Source organism: Anthonomus grandis, chromosome 1, assembly GCF_022605725.1.
Source record: "Anthonomus grandis grandis chromosome 1, icAntGran1.3, whole genome shotgun sequence".
Taxonomy (NCBI): Eukaryota; Metazoa; Arthropoda; class Insecta; order Coleoptera; family Curculionidae; genus Anthonomus; species Anthonomus grandis.
This window is the reverse complement of record NC_065546.1, coordinates 27,907,304-27,932,057: the sequence shown is the minus strand read 5'-3', so window position 1 is coordinate 27,932,057 and position 24,754 is coordinate 27,907,304. Positions and strand designations below refer to the sequence as shown.

Sequence of the window (24,754 nt, the reverse complement as noted above, 5' to 3'; positions counted from 1 at the left end):
ATTGCAACTATTAATTTTTTAGTTTTAATTTATTTATTTTGAATTTAGTATTTTAGGTTGTAAGTAAAACGATTCCTAATTTAAACAATTCTTATATAGTTATCCTTATAATAATATGATATATGAAATCATGAGCAGTATTTTTTCTGCTCATGATTTCAATATTAAACATATTACCCATGTTAATTATAATATATATATTAACATAATAAATTTAATACATTTTAAAAAATAAACTGCACATACAGATGCTTGACATATTTTCTAGTAGGTATATTATTTGTTAATACAGTTCTAGATTTATTATAATACGATTAATGAGAATTAAGTATTTTCTGAAAAAAAAATCTTTTAGGAAACAAATAAGAAAAAAATATTTCTTAATATAAGTTGCAATTGAGGCGTGTATTTTTCAGTTGGAATACATAATTTTTGAGGTTCTTATTTTCAAGTGTATATTTTATCTCTATTACGTAAACGTGATATTCAATCGGGAGAAGCGCGAATAATTAGAAGATTTTTATTAAGAATTAATCCACTCAATTCAATATTAATATTTTCTTGCTACTACAATACATTGCGCACTAATTTTCGAAGGTATAATAAAATGATAAATTATTATTTAATGAACTGTAAAACGATAATTGATTGTCCATTACTAAATATTGGAAAATTTTGTATATCAAGAGTAAAATTGTAGCTTTCTTGGTGAAAATATTTTCTTTAAACGATTATGCGCCCATTAATTGCTTCCATATTCAGTACAATGAGCAACTTCATATATTTAATGCAGTTATTCATTCAAACCATACGGATCAATTAGATTGGCACTTAATAGATTTGTTGACTTCTTTAAGTAGGTCTTTAATTTACATTCGATCTTTACAAAATAATAAATTTATCCGAATTTATCTTTTTTTTTTAATTGACAAATTAGATAATAACGAGATATTTAAAAGGTTCCAATTCGAGTTAATTATAAAGCATTAAATGTGAATAGTTTTCAAAGAACATTACTACATTTTTCTCTATAAAATTCTGGACCCAATTTGGTAGGTGAAAGAGCGATTGATGGAACATTTATTAACACAAGTCTTTTGACTTAATAAATTTCAAATTCTATGCAACCACAAGATTAGTGCGACGATATGCTTACACCAAACCCTCCGTGCAGCACAATCTTCATTTGATATTAGTAATCTTCTTTTCTACCTAACCACATTCAAGTTAGCAAAGATATGGTTATAGAATGAATTCTTATAGAATCCCTTAAAGACCTATGACAATGAGTATCTAAAATTGAGCGTCATAGATCCATATATAATACTAAATTTAGTATCCATATTTAAACAGGATTTTCCTCAAAATTTAGTGAAAATAATTGCAATTTATAAGGATCATTTCACAAATCAAAACCTAACTATAAAACATAATACGAAAACTCGTAAATTAATTAATAGTTAAAGCTATAAAATAGCTTTACAATAGATAAACTACACTTTAATTTTAAACTTTACAAGTGTAGCATCTTGGATTTCAGAGCTGCTGTATGAGGAACTATTATGCAGTACGAGGCAAAAAAAATCATAAGAATCTAAACATTGGTCAGGTTTTTTGAATCCCCATGAACAAAACCTTCCATTTTTTAATATATTCTGTAAAAATCCTAATATCAAAACAACACTCACCAGAAAAGTCGCAAAACAGCAAAAAAAGCTAGATATAGGCAATAAAGCATTGGTTTCTTTTAGAGACAGTTTATAGAGGGAGAAAATATATTGCTCTCTATTTAACTTATATACGTATTTGCAAGTTAATAATTATCGAATTCCGCATCCAAGACTTAAGTTTATCATACCTGTACATGTTACATGTACACAAAAATAGATCACGCCATTGAATTTTTTATTTGAATTTAGAGAATTAATCGATATTTAAACTTACCTCATCCCGATTTAAAATGTCGTCAGCGTCATCGGAAATTTCACTTAAATCATCTTCCAAGATTGCCACCGATACAGGATCTGGTTTGTTACCGCAAACCTTTTTGGGTTCTGGACAGTCTTCTGGTTGCTCCTCAGACAGTCTTTTATTGGACTGTTCGTCTTGGTCTGTAGACTTAGCTGAAGGCTGTAGAATCATTTTAATCACATGGAACTACTGTAACGAAAGACAACTATATAGCTTACCGTTTTTTTATCGATATTATCCAGGAGATCATTCTTCTGGATGGCTGGAATTGCCTCTTTTTTACGGGAATCTAATAATTTATCAGCATTCTTCGAATCTTCTATCGAAGCAATAATAATAATATAAAAAATAATATTTTAAACAGTAAAGAAGCTTACCTGGAGTACTAGTAGTCTCGACAGCATGAGAAGATGTATTTTTATTCCTGCTACTGTCTCTGTCCCTCCAATCGTTCCTATTCGGCCATCTTCGTCTATTGTCGTTTTGTTGCCAGTTCTCGTAATATTCTTGGGGGTGGGCGCGGTCAATGTTGTCCCAACCCTGATTGATTCCTGGAGAAAGCAAGAAAAGAGTGAAAAATAAGGTAAAAAATTAACGCATTATCTAGAAAATACCTTCTCGATTTTCCACCCCCCACTCCATAGGCCTTCTGTACTGGTCGTTGTACTCGTTCTCGGGCCAATCGGCGCGCCCCTTGGACGCAGGAGCCCTAATTTCTCCCCTATTATAACTCCTGCCTCTTGATGCAAAATCTCTGTAAATAAAATAAAATTTATATTTTTTTCTGGCATCGTTTTCAAGAAAGTGGCGTATATCACATAATATATTGTCAATCTAATGAGACAGTTTAAAAAAACAGATACGCTTAGGGTTATTAGTCACATCTACTCCACTCGATCAAAAGATTTGACTTGTTCGTTACCGAAGATAAATACAACTCTGGGAAAGTATTTTTATCTATTTTTGAGCCCTAAGATTCATGTAGAAATTTATGTCACAATTAACAAAATAAATTCAAGTAATCTTTTTAAAATGAAATTAAATCATGAGTAAGCCAAGAAAATACATCGAAAATATAAATGATTTTAGAGATGTGTGAATGGAACAAAAAAATTAAAATATGTATATTTTTCTTCCTATATTGGACCTAATACCAAAGTCTGTACGTTTCAACAAATATATAGACTTTGTTAATACTGTACTTATGACCTAATAATGCATTATCCTTAAAAAGCCTCCTTAACATGAATCTTGTTTCGCCGAAAAATGTATCAAAAAGTTTTATCAATCAACTCTGTCAATTTTATCGTGTTATGTCCTTTTGTGGAAGAATGTAACGATAAGAAATATTTAATTATACAGATCGTGTTATCGTGAGCTACGTATTACCCAAAATAATGGCAACACCGCTTGGTTGCGGCTTGCAGGCGGCGGAATTTTTCGTTTTTATTTTTTGAATCGGGAGCAGTGTTGCCACCTCTACCGATTTTTCGCTAGATCTACCGATTTAGCCTCTTACTTTACGATATACCGAATTACCATAGTTTTCTACCGATTTTTTACTTTAACAGAGACAATGTTTAAAGTAAGAGAAGCAGAGGAATCGCCTTGAAACAAAAACGATTTCTGGTCAGCTATATACCAAACAATTTATTGACAAAGATTTATGCCATACTTTTCCTATTAAAAATAACCTTATTTCAAAAATAACAGATTTCAATTTAAAAGGAAAAAACTCCTACGAGGATTAAATTAAAAGCTTATTTTTTTATATCAATTTTATATAAGATTATTTCACTTATGGTATCTATGTGTTCTTTCCTGACTCATTTAATGAATTAAAAAATAAATGTAACTTTATACAGTCTAATAAACCAGCTAATAAAAAGTTGCTTTTTTTAATATACCCAGCTTAATTCTTTATTTAAATAATATTAATATGGCCACTTGCACCCTACCTATTTAAGGATGACTTAACATTAGAAACAACTTAAACCTAAGCATAATAAATTATATATTAAAACATGGGGTTTGTTTAAAAAAATTTAAAAACCCATGTTTTTTATGTGAACTTCTGAGATTTTTCCAAGTAGAGAAACGACAATACTGCCTATTATAATAAAATCTACCGAAATCTACCGATTTTTTACGAAGCCTTTTACCGAATTCGTTAGGGTCGAGTAGTGGCAACACTGACCGGGAGTCAGCAGACCTCATTTTGCTGTGTTACTGGACGTTGCATTAATAATTTTTGAGCGTTATTTTCGTGTTTTTTTCACTATGGCTGTTTATACCCCTTCCGAAAGAGTTCAACTAATTAAATGGTTTTATGGAGGCAATTCGGCAGTACAATGTAGAGATTTGTTTTCAGTGACATTTGAGAATAGACCGATTCCTTGGGCAAAAACGGTTTTAAATGTGGTTAGAAATCTTTTTGTCTTCAAGATTGTAAAAAAGGCCACACAAAACGTCAAGAACCACCTGTTGAAGTGGTCCAGGATATAGAACGGCGGGAAGAAATGGATTGCAGTACCCAAACTTGATTCGACACGGTCCACTAGAAGTGTTGGCGAGGAACTGGGAATGAGCAATAAAACTGTTGCTCGTATCTGGAAAAAATATGGGTACAAGTGTTTCAAAAACTCAAGAAATATTTCCTGAAGACCAGTGGCGAAGAGTGGAATTTTGTGAAACCATGATGGAAAAGGCAAATGAAAACGAATATTTTTTAAAAAATATTTTGTTTTCTGATGAATCTTCTTCTCCATTACATGGCAAACACAATCCTTGGGCGACAATGTTATAGGGCCATTTTTTATTGATTATGCTGCAAAACATGCTGCATTGAGTTGCTGCAAAACCAAGTTCTTCCTGCCATTCAAATCCTACCTGATGTAGACCTGGGATCGGTTTATTTTCAGCAAGATGGCTGTCCTGCTCATAACGCGGCTAGCGTAAAAGAATTTTTAACAAATACTTTTCCTAACCGCCTTATTAGTGGCCTGGCGATATTAAATGGCCTCCTAGATCTCCAGATTTGTCTCCAAACGACTTTTATCTGTGGGGTTACCTTAAGCAGACCATTTACAAGCATGCATTTAGTAGGCCAACAAATTTAGAGGAGTTGCGAAATAAAATTGTCGAAGGTGAAAATTCCATTTTACCTGAAACTCTTTTGGAGGTGCGAAATAGCTTTTACGATAAGTTAAGTTTTTGTTTAGCGAAAGAAGGTGGTTTATTTGAGCCTTTTATTTAAAAAATTATGTGTTGTTAAGTTTGTTTATTAGAGTTTTATTTCTGATTTTTAATTATATTTTTATCAGAGTTGATATTTTATTTTTTATTAGAATAACGCTTTAATTTTTATTATGCAAAACACAGCATATTAAACATTTTAAGATTACAATTCTATGAGGGTTTTACACATTGTCATGTCTGTAAAACCCGCATTAGAATAAATATTTTAAAAATGCCTGGATTTTCGCGTAATATTTTGGGACGTGTTGTCGCCAAACGACGCAGCTCCCACGAAAGTCAGATGTTTACTAATCCCGTCCTCGGACTGGCCGGGGCGCATATTCATATCGGACGTACCTTAGCGCAACTTCGGATAAAATCGGAAAAACGAATATCACTTTTATATCGGACGAACGATATTGCAATAAAGAATGCGCTACCACACGTCCGATATATAAATGATTATTCGATTATTGTATTTGTTTGGTTAATTCCACGAAGCAACAGAATTGAAGAATTGGTATATTTTCCTACAATGGATTTGCCAGGAAGTATAGATTATTATAATCAAGAAGATGGTTGTGTACGAACTAAATTTAGCACAGAAACCCAAATCGAGGTAGGTTTATAAATAAGCATTTGTGATAAGTACATAGTAAAATAAATAAAAGAAATTTGTAACCTAAAAATTTAAGGTTAGGTTTTAGAAGCTTACAGATTCATCGACTTTGTTGTTTTTAAAATTATTGTGCATATTCTGCAATCTGTATTTAAAATGAACTTGGATCAGTGGTCGAGATGCAAAACTAGTTAAAAACAAAATAAAACAAAAATATATCGAATAGGCTTTTAGTGGGAATGTCGTCAGTATTACGTGGATTTAAGGTGTTGGCACTGACGTTTGAAAGAAAAAGCAAGAATTTTGTGGGCAATGTGAAATTAATTTGTTGAACAAGGCAAAAAAATCACGAATTCAATGCCGCGGTGAAACGAAGACCGAAGTAGAGGCTAACGCATTAAAAGTGTTTTTTTTACGTGTGAGACGATAAATAATTAAATTATGGTTCTCCAAGTATTGGTAACTATTGAGGTATCTTATAATGAAATAATAAATGAATAATATTTTTCTTAAAAGTCTGAAACTTCAAAATAATTTTTTTTTCCAAATGGTACTAAATGTGTCACTAAAATATAATTTGATGTTATATGTAGGTACAGGGTTATTCACTATAAATGGACATCCCTCTTATCTTATTTTTTATTTGACAATTTCGGAAAAAAAATTCAATATAAAAGCTGTAGGAAATAATACGTAAACCTGTACACACATTTAATGTCTAGGCAGTAAATGAACTAATTTGTTGCTTAAGCAATGAATGTATGACTCAAAGTATGACAATAACTTATACCACTAACTTTTAGTATCAATCGGAGGAAAAGTTTTATTTTTATATAAAATTTATACAGCTCCTAATAATTTCGATGCCTTTTAAGTTATATTTCGATAACAATAAGAGATACAGATTGGGTTAAATACTGAATAATTTGTAAAAAATAAATTTAAAACATGGGATAATATCCGGAGATGTTCGAGATAATTATTGTTATTATTTTCTTATAGTTTTATTACAAAAACAAAGAGCACTCTTTTGTTAATTTTAGAAATGGGTCAAAGATCTGATGGAATATACAAAAGTAACATGGGCTATTACCAGAACTATCCGCAACTTACCACAAAAAGCACGGAAACATATATTTAAACGAATTTATCATTGCCATTTTAAAACCATAATTCACAATCTTAAATTTCCCAGAATTAAAAAACATTCCTCTAGAAACGTTGATTGTCCAGCTGAGATGATAATTACTATAGCTCGTGTGCCTAAGAATAAATCAAGAGCCCAAATACCAGATGATCTAGCTAGTGAATGGCCCTGCATAATAACATTCAAGAATAACCACAACCACACTATCAACAGCGCCGCTGCTTTAACCAAACGACCACTAAGTGTTGAAGTGAAACAAGAAATAATTGAATACTTTCAAAAGGGCCATTCAGTTGCTTCGGCATATCATAGTTTTTCTTTAACAAAAATGGAAGAACTTGGGGATCGATACGACAGCATGTCATCCGATCGACACTACTTCCCAAATAAAACCGATTTTTCAAATTTATGGAAGTCACATTTTAAAAACAGTTATGGAGAACGGTCAGGTCCTGAGATGTTTTTAAAACTAGAGGAAAATTTAATGAATAGTAAAGACGTATCATTTAAAATAGCACATATTGGAGAACACTACGCTGTATCATTATGCACCCCAATTATGAAAAGAGCATCAAGCTTGTTGATGCATTCTTTAGAAATTCTTTTCGTAGACGCCACTAGTAACTGTGACGTGCAAAACCACAAATTGTATTTCTTTGCAACTCAATCGGCGGCTGGGGTATACCTGTTGGGTGTGTAATTTCAACATCACAAAAAGAAGAAATATTTGATGCAGCAGTTAAAAATTTATTAGAAATTTTTCCAAGTGAAATTAATCCAAAAGTAATCGTGACTGACGATGACTTGGTAGAACGGAAGGTACTCGAGAGATACTGGCCCAGACTTATCTTGTGTACATTTCATGTGCTGAAAGCTGTCTGGAAATGGCTGAACATCTCCAAGAATAATATAAATAAGGAAGATAGACAGCAACATTACCAGCTATTTAGGAGCATTCTAGTATCTAAAACAAGGGATTTGTTGGAATATAACACTGAAAAATTTTATGCTGAGTGTAAATATGCTCAGTTTAAAAAATATATTAAACAAAAGATAGATCAAAATATAGAATGCTGGTGTTTATTTTCTAGACAAAGTTATCTGACACGAGGATTTGATACTAATAATTCGATAGAAGTCATGTTCCGGTTGTTTAAAGACATACCATTAGAACGAACCAAGGCATATAACTTACCGCAATTAACAGATTTTATCGTAACTGCGTTTGAAGGATATTACAAGCAACGAATATTGGATCTTCTGTTTGGCAAGGTAAGGAAAATTACCTTAGATAAGTTGCTATTAAATAATAAACCTATTTCTGCTGATAACATTTCTGAAATAGGGCATAAACAATTTAAAGTAATAAGTAGCACAAATTTAGAAATAAACTATTTTGTCGACATGAATATTGGGATTTGTACTTGTCCAATAGGTACAAATGGCAAAATCTGCAAGCACCAGATATCTATTATAAAACTTTTTAATATTGAAGAAGTGTCTAATACCCTTACATCAAAAAATAAAGCTATATTTCACGAAATCGCAACTGGAACTCCACCACCTGAAGGGTTATTGTCAGAACTCAAATTAAACCCGCTACATCAAGTAAAAATGCAGTAAACTCAAAACACTACAATGACATCTCGATTGAAGTAGACAACAATGTTACAAATACAAACGTCATATCTTCTCGTTCAGTATCTTTTGATAGACAAAATTTTAATAATTCCAGCAACAAAAACTTGGAAGAATGGAATGCCTTTATCAAAAAATTTGATGACGATGTGAAAGCAGCCCTAAAAGATGACCCAGTTGGTTTTACTCCAGCCGTTATGTCATGTGTTAAATCTTATTCAAAAAATATTAATTCCAGCTCTTCACTGATGACTGGCTTATTTAATCTATCTAAATCGCAAAGTGTCAAACCACGACGACTTATATCAAACAAAACGTGTCGAAAAGGAATAAAAATAGGAATCCAGCCAACATCCGTTTCAAGAAGGAAAGCTCACGCCACGGGAAGAAGAAAACTTCAAGCAGGACGACCTGTAGGATGTCTTACTAAGAAAAAAATCAAAGCTCCACATTCACTCACAAAATGTGTGGAAAGCAATGTATCCTTAGGTGATAATAAGATTATTAAATAGCATGAAGCCTTGTTTTAACATTTGTAAAATAGATACCTATATGTAATAATAAGAATTTAAACAAATACAGTTTATAACTCCAATATTTGAATATTTTTTTTAATTCATTATTTTTTTTATACCTACGTTGAATCAAAAATTAATTTTCAGATGCTGTTTGTATCTTTGTTATTTATTGCAAATCGCACTTATCATAACCACCAAAAATGTAAAAATCAACTCTCCTTTTTGCACTCACTATGATTATATCGGACGAATGTGATCGCAAAAATGTTTGCGATCACACATGTCCGATATAACATCTCTCTCGGCAATTTCCGAAGCTGCGCTAAGGTACGTCCGGTATGAATATGCGGCCGGGGCGGTGCTCTGTCGCAGGCACTCGTACATGCGCGACGTTGCAAAATTTCGCCTCTATGCGGTTTCCTATAAGTAACGAACGAAAACACGATCTGTATAGCTTTATTATTTATATTTGGATAGTGTTGAGAGTGTGATTGTTAAATTATATAGTTAGTATACTTTCGTAATTGAATCTATTCTCGTCTGTAAAACGTACATATGTATCTGTATGAATATGAAAGGTATTTATTGAATTCTTTTATTATTATTACTATTATTTTTACCACAAGTTGTCTTGGTTAGCATCACTTTTAGTTCCGAACAGAATAGTAGTGTATGAGAACATGACGAACAGAGTTGAAGATCCCTTATATTACTAGCTTTCTATGCGGTGAGATACATGTTCGGTTGCAGAGATGTTTTTCTACTAAACTAGCGGAAATAACTATAGGATGAATCGCAACACTCCGAAGTAGGTATATATTTTTCATTTCATGTATAAAGTCTAAATATTTATTTATTTTTTTCTACGGCTCTCTCTTGTTGTTGTTTGTTTTTTTTATATCAATGTGTGTTTTCTGTTGAAAACTACGATATCTGGTGTATTGTGAATTATTTCCCTATGAGGTATTTAAGTAGTTTTATCCTAGTAGATTTTTGCGTTTTCTTTTTCGATACATTTTTTGGGATTATCATCATCACGTACAAATAGAATGCTACTGCTTCTGTGATTATTGTTTGTTTACCTTATAAATATTATTAACTTTTAAATATTTACAATAGTATTAAAAGAAAAGATATAATCACTGTTAATCCACCTAGACAAATCTAGAAGTAACCAATCCCACTATCAGCACAGGATAAAAGCTGTTCTTTATTTACCTATTTCACTTGAACGGAAATATGTCACCGGAGAACACTTCGAGACTCCGAGAATTTTTCGAAACCGTGCCTTCGTACAGAACAGTACTTAGATTTAGATATCAAAGATATATTTAAACCCTCCAACACCGTACAACTCTCCCTTGACTAATTTTTGTCCCGAGAACCATTTTTAACTCGCAATTATAACCATACAGTAGCTGAATGCAAAACATCACAGGGCTTTTAAGGAGAGAGATTAATCACAATTTGACATATTCCTTTAAAACTACATATTTTGAAAGCCATAATACCATAATACATTTATATTGTTGGTGCCAATATTATCTTTCAAAATAAATTTCCTTATACGTCTGCAATGTCACAACCTTCTTTATCTCTAGCCACGAACATCATCACATCGGCAACATAGCGAGTCGATCGACGCCGCTATCTTGGAAACCCCATATATTAGTAGGTAATCGCAGCGGTTTCCGTGGGTGTTTACCTCGTTTGTCTCTTAAAATTCCGGATTTTTGTGCTTAAATTTAAATTACTAACGTTAAGACTCAATTTTAAAAACCTACTCTAAGTTCTAGTTATATTGTTTAATGTGGATTTTGCGTAGTTATTTAAATAATCGAACTTAAAAGTCGAACAAAATTTACCGGCCGGCTACCCAGATGACGTTTTAAAAGTGGGTTTGTTATTATTGTGTGTTTCTTGGCTTTCTTGCTTAAAATGGTTTTGTGACTTGTATTTTGAACTTGTGGTAGTTCATTTATTTGGTTAGTCTGTGGATAATAATATATTGCTTTATAGCTTAATATACATAGGGAGAAATATGGAAAATTGGTGTAGGTATTTGTCTCCCTACTTGTATATCCCTACAATATGTGGTAAGTATGTAGTTTAAGTCAGGGTTAGGAGTTGTAGTAGCCGGTAGTAGGTAAGTTTATATAATATTTGTACATTTTTAACATACCAAGTCCATGCTGTGTCCCTGGATGCAAATCCAATTACAAAACTTCATTAGATGCAGGCGAGGGAGCTGAATCGGTGTTTGGTTTTCCTAAAGATGAGCAAATTAAAGGTAAATGGCTGAAAGCAATTCCTAGAGACAACTGGACTCTTACTAAGCATTCTGTTGTTTGTGCTAAGAATTTTGCCCCCACTGACATCATTCGGGAGGATATTTATCTTTTGCCAAATGGCACAACAACAAAAATACCTACTAAAACTCGATTAGTTCCTTCAGCAGTTCCTCAAATTTTTCCAAATTTACCTGGATATCTTTCAAAAAAGGTTCCTCTCCCTCGAAAGAGTCCAGAAGAAAGAAATAAAGAACATGAACATCGTCTTGAACTCAATAATCTTGAATTTGAACAATCAGATCTTATTACAAATTTTCATACGATAATAAATAATTATCTTAAAAAAATTAATATTTCAGAGTTGTGGAATGTAAAAATAGTTCATAATTTAAAAATATGTTTTTACACCTTAAATTTGACTAATACTTATAAATATCGCTATCAAGTCATAGTAGAGAGCGACATGAAAGTAAAAGTGTTTATAAATAGGAATGAACTGACCCATATTGACCTGAAATGGATTTTACCTTTTGAATTGACACTAAATAGGTGGTCTCAGCTAGAGAATTTGTTGTCTAGATATAAATCTCCTAGCTGTGAATCATCAGCTCAAGAATCACTTAGCGATATTCTTAAAAAAAAGCGTAAATTGCTTAAAGAGAGGCAATATTTTAATTAATAATAATTGTAATTTGGAATCAGCCTCGGAATTAGCCAATTGTTATAATAATGAGGACTCGAATGAGGACGTATCTGAGAAAACTAACAATCTTTGTAACAGGCTTTTACTTTTAATTGATCAAATAAATCTCCTGTCAAAGCATAAACGTTATTCACCATCAACCATTGTGATGTCTTTTATGTTATATACTTCCTCGCCTTGCACTATATGCTATGCTTGCTTGATATATATTGCTATATATGCTTTGATCTACCCTGTATACTAGCTATTTTGTGTTCATCACCCAATCTCATACTTATTTCTGTAAGTGTTTTTGACGACATTTTTGATGATACTTAACTTTCAATTGAAAACAATCATTTTTTCACATTTATTATGTACCACAGTGTATAATATGTAATAATTCAGGCTTTGCATGTTAATTTACAATTTAACACTTTGTATCCAGCATTTATTTACCATATGTAGAATTATTATTCGAAAAAAGCCAAAAAAAATATTTGATCAATAATAAGTAAACAACCAGAGGTAAATTTTTTTTTTGTTGTATAAATTGGGATATAATCTTGATATTATGAAAATAAAGTTAAAAAATCATATCAAATCTATTTTCCAATGAATAGCATAATGCCTTCAACAAAACGGGCATTTCTGTTAGTAAAAAATCTTAAAATCATTGCCGAGTCCCGTTAAATACGGCTATTAAATCGATCCGGAAGCATAAGCGGTTCGTGGTGTTGCCTTGCGATGTTCGCAGCTAGAGTAAAGATGGTTGTGGCAATGTATATTCCTTCTCCAATTTCCGAGTATGTTGTACAGGATTTTCTAAAGAATAGTTCCAGAGTATGTAGATTATCTTGACAATTCTTTCCTTAACTATAAAATAAGTAATCTAATCAACATTTTTAACACCTGCGACCTACATCAATTTAATTCAATGAGAAATGAAAATAGCCGGCTTCTTGAACTTGTTTCATATAGTAGTTGCAAATGTAATATACAAAAAGCTCTTGATCTTATATGTCCTCCAAAAACAAAGTCTCTTAGGAAAGGAAAAAAACCGCAGTCAACAAAATCCTATTATATAATTTAAAAAAAGGCAAACTTTAATGGGTTATATTAAGAGTTATTGCTTATTATCCTTTATGCTATATCTGACTTAAACAGTTTGTAATCTTTTCTATGAATCTATTTTTACAACTCTGCATACCTGTAGGGATACAGCAAATCCCCAAACTATCATTCAAATACCTACCCTGATAATCCGAGGATATCAAAAAAACAAACGACTAAAAACTATGTTACACAAAACAAAGTCATTCTCACATACCAAGAGTTTTCTCTTTCTATGTGAGAGTGCTTACGCAATTATTGGGCCTATTACCTATATATCTCTTTATTCTCTGCCTATACGCTCATTGTTCCGTCACCCATTTTTTTGTAAAAACTTGATTCAAACTCTAAACTTGCCGTGTACGAAGGTTTATTTTTTACTACTAATTAATATTATAACTTAACATAATAAAAGGTATCATCTTCAGATTAACGTTTTTTTCTTAAAAATTTGAATGTAAGATCTATCAGTCTATTTTTGTCTTCTGCGCAAATTATTTAAAATTCACCGCAACACATTAATTCCATTCCCACTACTTGGAAGCGCTCACAGGGTCTAATCACAAAAAAGGCGATAAGGAATATATATTAGTAATTATGGACCTATAACAATTATTAGCAGCTTTCTAAAATGTCTTGAGACACTAGTAAATAATAGAATTGCCCATCAAGTAAAAAAACAGACTCTTTCTCAAAATTTGGCTTCCTAAAAGGTCTCGCCACAACAACTAACCTAGTAATTACCACGAACTGTAATAGCTGAAAATATGGATAGCTCATTACAACTTGTCTATCATTAAATCTGTCAAAAGCATTTGACAAATTAGATCCACAGATTCTGCTGACTAGGCTTAAGCTAGTTGGTCAGTCTGAGGGTCTCTTATTGTTATTAAGTTCAGTGCTATCAGAATAATTAGTTTGTTTCAATCAGTGGCATTGAATCAAATAAATACCTATTCACATCAGGGGTACCTCAAGAATATTTTTATTGATGATGTACCGGGTGGCCAACTAAGAATGGACGTCGGCGATATCTCAGGCCCTAATAGTCGTAGCGCCTTGGAAAAAAAATTTTGTAATAAAAGTTTCCAAAAAAAATGCTGGAAATTATTTTGAAGTTCATTGGTCAACCGCTAGAGGGCGCCACAGCTTCTTTAAATCTTAAAATTGCATTTTTGCCAAAAAACCTCCAATAACGTACACCTCAAAATATTATATTAATATTCTAGGAAAATTTCCTCACAAAAAAGTTTCTACAAAAATTTCTGTCAGTTGTCAAATAAAGTGGTGGGGGGCGTTTTTAGCTTAAATAAAGAAAACAGCTGAAAATCAGTTAATCAGCTATGACTAGACCATTTTTTTTTAAACATATTTTTTTTAAGTCTATTGTTGCCTTATTTTTTCAACCAAAAAAAAATTTCAAATTACTTTTCCTAAAATCCGCTATTATATACAGATTATTAAAAAAAAACTCAAATGCAACTATATATATTTTTTTACGTCATTAAAAGCGGGGAAGAAAACCAAAGAAACTGGTGAAAACGGTACTTTGATATAATTTCTTAAACAAAAGTTATAAAAAGAAAGCGTCCATTCGAAAATAAAAATGACAAAAATGGCGATAAACTCCTATTTGCTTAGACAAACTGAATAAACTCCTTTTATATAAGTATTTTTTTAAACAAACAAACTCATAGTACTCTTTTAGAAAATCCGACATACAGAATTGATCGTTATACGTTTATTTATACAGGGTGTTAACTAAACCAAGTTGACCAAATGGGCCTATTTTGGGAAAACTGTGCATAGGAAAGTTGAGTTAGTAGGCTAGGGAAACAAAAGTGGCAGGTAACCATGGAGCAAAATATGTAAATATTTCAGTTAAATGTCATTTTGGCGTCTCTTCTTGCGATTGTTAAAGCGTTTTTAAGTCTCGCTAATAACATCCAATAGTTTTCTTGTTAGTTCGCCGTTCTGTGATCTTTGTTTTTCCAGTTTTCCGTGTCGTTCCAGTTTTTCGTGTTGTGCCAGTTGTTCGTATTGTTCCAGTTTTTCCTGTTTTGTTCCAGTTTTTTGTGTTTTGTTCAAGTTTTTTGTTCCTTAACTTTTTATCTCTGTTTTTCGTATTGCTTTGTTTAACAATGCTTTACACAAACGAAGAGGCGTTTGACATAATAGGTACTTATTTTGAATGTATGAGAAATGCCACAGTTGCTGCAAGGGTGTATGCGCATGAGTATCCTGATAGACGCCATCCTACTGCAAAAGTTTTTCTTTGGATCATAAATTGTTTGCGAACGACTGGAAACGTTCGGCTGCCCGTGTTTCAGAGACAACGCAGGGGACGCACCGAAGACAACATAATAAATGTTTTAGCCTACGTCGAGTTTAATCCTCACTTAAGTACTAGAACAATAGCGCACGACCTGGGAGTAAATTGAACTACTGTTCAGAATATTCAGATTTTGACCGAAGGCTAGACCATTGTCACTGGCTTTTGGGTATGATTGCAGAGGATCCTCAGGTGCTTTCAAACATATTGTGGACAGATAAGGCTACATTTCACAGCAATGGAGGCGTGAATCTCCACAATATTCATTACTGGTCATCAACGAATCCGCACTGGATGCGAGAAGTCCAGCATCAAGGCCGTTGGTCTTTAAATTGTTGGGCAGGAATATTAGGAGGTCGGATTACTGGCACCTTTTTTTTTTAACAACGCACTAAATGGTGCATATTATTTGCAGTTTTTAAGGAAGGAATTGCCAATTTTATTAGAGGATGTGCCACTTGAAATTCGCCAACGAATGATGTTCCAGCACGATGGCTGTCCAGCCAGCTGATGTTCGGGAGTTTTTAGATGCTACCTACCCTGGTAGATGGATAGGACGGGCCTTTCCATGGCCGGCTAGATCACTAGAACTAACGTGCCTGGATTTTTATTTATGGGGTCGAGTTAAAGAAATGGTTTTTGCAACAAGACCTACGACGCGACAAAATATGATTGGCCGGATTAGGGATTGCATGCAGACTCTCTCATTTGCTGAGGTAGAGACTGCAGTTCTGTCTACCGAACAAAAGATGATTCAGTGCATAGAAAATGATGGAATGCATTTTGAACATTTGGGGAGGCACTAAATAAATTATGTGTATAACATATTATTTATTGTACCACCTAAGATTTCTTAAAATTGTATGTAGAATTTAAATATCAAATAACATATTATAGAGTGTTCTATTTAAAATAAGCAAGTTTTCATCTACATCCGGTATCATCAAAATTGTTACAAGTGTCAAATTATTTTATTATTGTATCTTTAATTAACTTTTCTATAGTATGGTATGGTGCCAAATTTTCAAAACTTTCCTATAGAACAACTATAAACTGTATGCACAGTTTTCCCAAAATAGGCCAATTTGGTCAACTTTATTTAGTTAACACCCTGTATAAATAAACGTATAACCATCAATTCTATATCTCGGATTTTCTAAAAAACTACTGAGTTTGTTTCTTTTTAAAAATACTTAGTTAATACGAGTTTATTCAGCTTGTCTAAGCAAATAGTAATTTATGGCCATTTTTATCACTTTTATTTTCGAATGGACACTATATGTAAAAAAATATATATAGTGGCATTTGAGCTTTTTTCTTAGAACATTGAAAGGCTAGAAGTAGCATACCGTGGAACTATGGGCAGGTTTGTTTGCTTGCAACATCTCTGATGCAATGATGCCAAATGCTCATAGAGAAATGGAAAAAATCACTTTATAATATCATAAAAATTTTCAGTTATTTCCGAAGGCTCAAAACAATACTACTGCTCCCCTTTAATAAAATATCAAGCATTTTTTTTTAAGAAGTTTGATAAGATACTCTATATCGAAGTCAACATACGTTAAATAAATGAAAATAAAGTACGAAGCAACGAGAAAACGGTAATGGCATCGCAACGCCGCTCGATCGCATTGTTGATGCCACCGTTACAAGCACTCTCTACCAGTGACGTCGTCAACAAATATTTACCTGATAAATTTTTATTAATTATTATAGAGTTTGAGTATAAGTAATATTACCATTTACGAGCTATTTATGTGTTTTTTAACGGACTTCGTTAGAGGAAGGTCCTAATAAAAGGCAGCATTTTTGTCAAAGCATTTTTATGGAAATTAAATATTTTATTAATATAATATTATAGATTTCTTAATAAATCATGTTTTAAGACACAAATTTTTATTATTTTGCATAATTTTATAGTTATTGTTATATTGGACAAAACTCAGTTTTACATCACTTACTTTATATCACATAATATATACTTCTATGGTGCTGACTTTTTCAAAGGGACAGTATTGCTTCAGCGGAAAGAGTTGACACTACAAGGATGTTCAAATTGTGAAGGAGTTGCAGGTTTTTTATAGGTTATAAGATTTTTATTATGAGTATTTAGCCTGTACAATGGTTTTGAGACATTTAACAGTGACCTATATAATACCTAATACCAATTATTATATGATATTAATTTATACTAAAAAACAAAGCTTACCTGAGAATAAAGACTATGTACAATAAATTAGATTAGATAGTTTATTAGTAGTAATATACAAGCAAGTACTTTTACAAGTCAAATAAAATATGTAGTATGTTGGGCTTTTTCGAAAATTATGTTATTATTTCTTAAGTATTTTAATAATGACTTGAGAAATCTAATTCAATTTCTTTGGCGCAAACTTGTTTGTTGCAATCTTCGAATTTTAATTTTATGTTCTTTATTTTTTTTTCCATAATTTGGTGACAAGTGATTTAGCTTTTGAAACGGTAGAATCATCAGTGCTTAGGTCCTCAGGATATCATTTTGATTTTACCCTAGAATAATATACACAAAAATACAGTATTAATTAAAAAGAAAAAGAAAAAATTAAAAAAATATATTATGATAAACCAATTGATCAATAAAATGCATGTTATTATAAAGAATCTTTATAAATCATACATTTGATTAATTGCATTTAATTAAACAAATATAACACAATAAAATACTATATCACTTTTAAATAAGATATATAGAATAGGATGATACATGGAATAAAACTAGTAGTCTATTTTGAGTGTATTTTTACCTTTTCCTTGGCAGAGTCAGGGAATGTGTAGCAGTTAAACAAAAACGGCTTGGATGAGAAATAGTAATTGTTAACCTAGACCCCATGGTAACTATTAATCTCAGATGCAGTTATTGTTGATGATGAATGATCAGATCTGTAATTATACAAAATTTGGTGTATCAAGAATTTTAATCTATTTTAATTATCCATACTTGTCTATATTAGCTTCACTGTTTGTACTATATACCATTTTGGAAGCTAAAGAAGTTTTTGCACTCTTCAGGAAAACTACCCCTGCAGCTTTAAAGGGTAAATCACTTGGTAAATTAACTGAATTATCGGCTGCTGTGTTTTTAACCAGTGCATCAGAAATCCTAGTAAAAAATAGTTTTACACACATACCTAATTTAATAAGTATTAATCTAGTAAAAAATAGTTTTACACACATACCTAATTTAATAAGTATTAAGTATAAATAAAGCTTATATGAGTAACACTAATACTTTTTGTGACGATTTTTTTATACTAGAAAAATATATTTAAAAAAAAATTACCTTTGAGGTAGAGCTGATTTTTTAAATAAAGTCTGGCTACTGATAATATTATCTTCCTTATATAAGAAATCACTTCTAAGGATGTGATCTGAACAAACAAATATGTTCTTTTTAATTGTGTTGATTTCCATTAATAAAATCCATTGTTCCCTGTGGGCATATGTTAGGCAATCTATAATAAGTATTTGATATTTAATCAAAAAGCAAAAAAAAATACAGTAATAAATTAATGTGTGGTACCAATTACTATATGTATTATTGTAAGTTGCAATATGGTAAAACAAACAAAAAATTATCGAGATATCAATATCTAAATAAATTTCAAAATTCTTTAAAGGCAATAAAAAATTAGTAATTTCATCTATCTACCTAATATCTATATTAAAAAAACATAACTATATAGGTACATTTAAAAATATAAATATTTTGGTATTTTACGCACACTTTCACATTCAAGTTTTTATTAGGTTTATATCTATAAGATCCCCTATTCTACGTTTATGATGATGGTAACCCTATGATGTGATGTTATGAAAGTATCGGTACTTACTTGTGAAAAGATCGGCTGGAATCACCTTTTTATCATGATGCGGCATAAACGACACAAGTTTTTGCCATCCTAGCAATTTAAAAAAACACTAAAATGTGGCCTTTTTCCTTTTTAAACCAAAAATGAATGAAAATACACGAATCCCGAAAATAAACAAAGAGGCCGTTTGACAGATGACACTACGCGTATGGCTCAGGCGCTTAAGCTCCGGTGTTGTCGCTTCAAATTTTTTAGAAGCAGTTTTAGGGATAAGAATGTTAATAATTTTGTTTTTTTTTTGCTTAAGGATATTATATTTATTCTTAAAATAGGTTAATTGTAGTATTTATTCTTTTTATTTTAAATTTTCCTATAAAATACAACACAAATAAGTTAAATTAACGTTATAATGGTTGTTAAAATATAGCTAAAAATTTCCTCCGTTGGAAATTTGCGTCGACTTGACAACAGAGAATCGACAAATATGTTTGTAAACAAAACACCCCTCTTGCCCCTGTGCACATGTTGGACTCAAACAAAGTTGTTGTTTACTAATTCTAGCCTTTCAATGTTCTAAGGCTTTTTTAAATAATCCGTCAGAAAGGGTTAGTCACAAGTCAACGCCCTCTAGCAGATTTTAGGAAAAGTAATTTGAAATTTTTTTTTGGTTGAAAAAATAAGGCAACAATAGACTTAAAAAAAATATGTTTAAAAAAAATCGGTACAGTCATAGCTGATTTTCAGCTGTTTTCTTTATTCAAGCTAAAAACGCCCCCCACCACTTTATTTGACAACTGACAGAAATTTTTGTAGAAACTTTTTTGTGAGGAAATCTTCCTAGAATATTAATATAATATTTTGAGGTGTACGTTATTGGAGGTTTTTTGGCAAAAATGCAATTTTAAGATTTAAAGAAGCTATGGCGCCCTCTAGCGGTTGACCAATGAACTTCAAAATAATTTCCAGCATTTTTTTTTGGCCACTTTTATTACAAATTTTTTTTTCAAGGCGCTACGATTTTTAAGGCCTGAGATATCCTCGACGTCCATTCTTAGTTGGCCACCCGGTACAGTAGTGGAAAAAATGTATTGGAAACTCTTAATAATTGTTGTCTTGTCTTATTTAATACTGAATTTTTCTCTAGCCTTTTTAATTTCAGTAAATTGCAGAAACATCACTGACATACAAATTGTTGTGATTAATAATTCAGCAAGGTATTTTGTAAATTTTTTTGTCGGCGATAAATAATTTCTGGTTGGAAAAAAGTATGGAAATGATTTTGATTCTGTGTTTAAAGTAATCAATCTTGATTCTTCAGTGCAAATATTTGTGTAAAATATTAACTTATCATGCCAAAACATCGTTATTTTTCATGTGATCTCAGACAAAAAATTGTGGATTTATTTAAAATGGGTGGAAAAAAGGCATCTATTGTGAAATTTTTGATTATTTCTAAAAGTGCTCTAACGAAAATAATACAAAAATTCGATAGCCGTGGTGATACAAGAAATGCGCCGAAGTCGGGACATCGTAAAACTACTCCTCGAATGGATAAAACTACTTTAAGGATCTCAACACTTGACCCTAGAAAAACTTCCACGCAAATTAGAAACGAAATCTCGGAGCAATTCGGCGTTAACGTGACAAGTAGAACCATAAGAAACCGTCTACTTTTTGGGAGAGTTGCTACTAAAGAGCCACTTCTATCAAATAAAAATAGAAAGGCACGAAAGAAAGTCCATCTCTCTTGATCTCAAAAAAAAATGGAATATCGGTCTACCGGAGCTATGAAGGCAAATTTTCCCTATTTTAATCTGATGGCAGGAAATCTATAAGGAAACCGGTTGGTGCAAGATTCAAAGCAAAGTACCACAATCCAACTATGAAGCATGGAGGCGGGAACATTAATGATATGGGGATATTTTTACTGATCTGGAATAGCGCCAATTATTCAAGTGAAAGATAAAATGGACGGATTACAATACAAAGAGATATTGGAAAATACAATGCTACCATTTGCAGAAGAAGATATGCCATTGCGATGGATATTTCAACAGGACAATGATCCAAAACATTCGTCCAAGTTAGTAAATAATTGGTTTCATGAGAAAAAATAACTGTTCTTGAATGGGGCTATCTCAATCCCCAGACTTGAATGCTATTGAACATCTTTGGGACATTTTAGATCGCCGTATTCGGACGCACTTCAAAACAAAAAACCAGAAACAACTTTCTAATATTATTAAATCTGAGTGGTCAAAAATTCTTGTAGAAACTCTTAAATGATTGGCCGACTCTATGCCTAGAAGATCTCAGGCAGTCTTAGATGCTGACGGGTATACTATAAAATCATAATGTTTAGTACATCGTTTTTTTTTACAAAATAGTAGAAGTTTCCATACTTATTTGCAACTGTTATACCAAAATTAGGTGTAATTTAAAATTATTAATATGAAATTATAATTATTTTATATAAAAACGTAACTAAATATCGTTAGAAATCGTATTGTACTAATGTATATGCTGCAATAAATATTAGAAAGAAATATACTTGTCCAAATACTTTAACCAATATACTTTCCAAGTTTCTATACATGTTTTCACCACTGTATGTGTCAGATTTAACTCACAAGTAGTTCATTTATGCTAATGATCTCAAACTCCTATGACAAAACTCAAAATAGATCTTGATACTCTAATTACCTGATGCAAGAACAGATGAATCCATAATATGCGAGTCAACCAAGATATTTCGCTTTATCTTTAGGATAAGCGGTGAATTTAATAATGTTACTCCTAATTGCCTTTTCTTTTCCTTATTAAATCTAGGCTAGAATGTGCCACGATAGTCTTGTCACCTGGTATATATTTAATATTTTGCTTACCTATCTCTATCAACCATATCGTCCCGTACTTCCCATAAATCCCGAGGTAACCGATCATCCCTAGGATGTTCTTCCATGTACCGTCTGTCATCCGTCATACGGGAACGTTCAAAACCGTCATCCAACCTAAATATTTTTTTTTAAATAATGTTTCAAATATTTTCGTTTATTTACCGTCTTTCCTCCCTGCCTCTGCCGTATTCTCGGGTTCGTTCGTCGTGTTCCCGATCATAACCTCGGTCCCGGTCGAACGAGCGATCGTGCCTCTCTGGAGAGTTACGACCGGATTTCCGGGTGTCTGCGGAGTGTCCACGCCCCTCGCGGCCACGCCCTTCTCTATCCCGGTCGGGCGTATGTCGTCGACTGGTTGAAAATCGATCGTCTAAACAAAAATGATAAAATTGCACCATTTAGATTTTTTTAAACTTGGATTTCATCTATTAAGAAATTACAAAATAAAAGAAACAAGTCATACATGGTATACAAGAGGATTAAAAGTTTCAGGGAAAAATATGAGAGCCTGGCATCACATACCTAAATTTGCTATGGACAATGATTAATTTCTGGTCTATTTCAATAATTATAGGAGGATTTACAGAAACACTATTGCTCTTTCTAAAGCCTTTTATTATCGTTTGAGAATTGATAAGTCCCTAATAAATCAAAAGAATCATGGCATATTGTGAATGACTTGATAGGGATATTCCGCACAACTCTCCAATTTGTTTCCAATTTACCTGGCGACACACTGATCTCTTACTACTGTAACATTGCTTCTGAACTCACCAAGGATGTTTTGAGTAGATATACAGCTCAGGATTATATTAGACATGTAAAAGCGGGGGGGAGACCTTTTTCTTTAATCCTACTAATACTTTGAATTAAAAATAAAACATCAGCAGGTTGGGATCAAATGTCTTTAAAGGATAATCTCGGCCTTCAGGCATTTGTGGATATGTTATTCGCAATTGCCGAAATCGGCTAATTTTTAAATTGCTGCTGCCCGAAACTGCCCGAAATTTGTACCGACAACGCGTTTTGAGTATGAACTACACACGATGCGATGAGAGACTTTTTTTTCCAGTACTTAAGTGCCCAGAACGCATTGTGGGTAAACTGCTTTACCCACATCCTGAAGGAAGGTTTTTCGCGTTAATCTCGCGTTGTGAATTATTTATTTTGTCCACATCGCATTGTGGCTATCGGCTTTATCCAAAATTCGTTGAGAGGTATAGTCAAAATCGCTCTTATCGTGCGGGTGTATCGGATTATCAACGACAAACTTTTGTAGTTACGTTTCATTTCAATTTGCGCAACAACAGTTTTTAACTACCACGCGTCAGATAAACGAAACAGATATATGCAGCGTTAATGTATCAAAAGAAGATAAAATGATAAATGTCAGTGGTTCTAAAATAATTACTTTCATAACAAACTGCCTGTCTCGTTTCGATTGACGGATGACATTATTTGTCACAAGATAATTTAAATTTCAAATTATGGAAAAGAAAAAGCCTTTTTGTGGATTTCTAAATTCTCAAGCCAAAAAAATGGTACTTAATGTTATTAATTACTTCGAAAACGAAAAAGAAAATAAAGGGTTGCCTAAGAATGTACAAGAAGAAGTAGCTAAAGCGCTTAATATCGTTAGAAATCGTAGAATTATTAGAACAATCTTATTCCCAAGAAGGAAAAAAAGTGTAAAAGGAAGAAGCCGAAGACTGAACATTTAAGTGAATGTGTAAAAATGGAAGTAAGGGATAGGATTTATGAACTATATAGGCTAAAAACAAATATAACGCTGCCATTTCTGAGGGATGTTTTAAAGCAACGCGGCACTTTGGAAATTGGACTTTCTGCTTTATCAAAATTAATTAAAAGCATAGGTTTTCGCTATAAAAAAGACTGCAATAGAAGATATTTGTTTGAACTACCAAATATTGTGAGCCAACGAATAGGATTTTTAAGACAATATACACAAAATGAAAAATCAAAGTTAAGGAAAGTGGTATTCTTAGATGAAACTTGGATATTTTCAAACGGGAGTGGAATAAAATCTTGGCAAGATGAATCTGTGAAAAGCGGGAAAAGAAAAAAAGGATGTGGTCAGGGAACGATTTATTACTTTACATGCCGGGTCTTCAACGGGATTCGTTCCAGGTGCAAGTTTAATTTTTTCTTCTAAGTCTAAAAGTATGGATTATCATGACAATATGAATTGCGAAATGTTTGAAAAATGGTTAAAGGAACAGTTAATACCGAACTTGCAAGAACCTTCCTTAATAGTATTAGACAATTCGTCGTATCATTCAAGAATTTTGAATAAACAACCAAATGGAAGTTGGAGAAAAAGCGAAATTTATGAATGGTTAGTAAAAGAAAATCAGAATCCCTTGCCATATATGCTAAAATCCGAACTTCTTTCAATTGCAAAATCGCTGAAAAGACCAAAAATATATGCTGTTGACGA

At 32.2% G+C, this 24,754-nt stretch overlaps 1 protein-coding gene across 2 annotated transcripts in view; it reads right to left on the bottom strand.

Annotated features, from left to right (window-relative positions):
• Positions 1-24,754, bottom strand: part of LOC126740607 (zinc finger CCCH domain-containing protein 13-like) — a 66,757-nt gene that overhangs the window by 19,190 nt on the left and 22,813 nt on the right. For both annotated transcript variants that reach the window (XM_050446719.1, XM_050446709.1), the window contains exons 6-11: positions 22,459-22,666; positions 22,285-22,410; positions 2,586-2,725; positions 2,349-2,522; positions 2,190-2,290; positions 1,945-2,130 (exon numbers count right to left, since the gene is read on the bottom strand). In XM_050446719.1, coding sequence (XP_050302676.1) covers positions 1,945-2,130; positions 2,190-2,290; positions 2,349-2,522; positions 2,586-2,725; positions 22,285-22,410; positions 22,459-22,666 — 935 coding nt within the window. The remainder of the gene's footprint in view (positions 1-1,944; positions 2,131-2,189; positions 2,291-2,348; positions 2,523-2,585; positions 2,726-22,284; positions 22,411-22,458; positions 22,667-24,754) is intronic.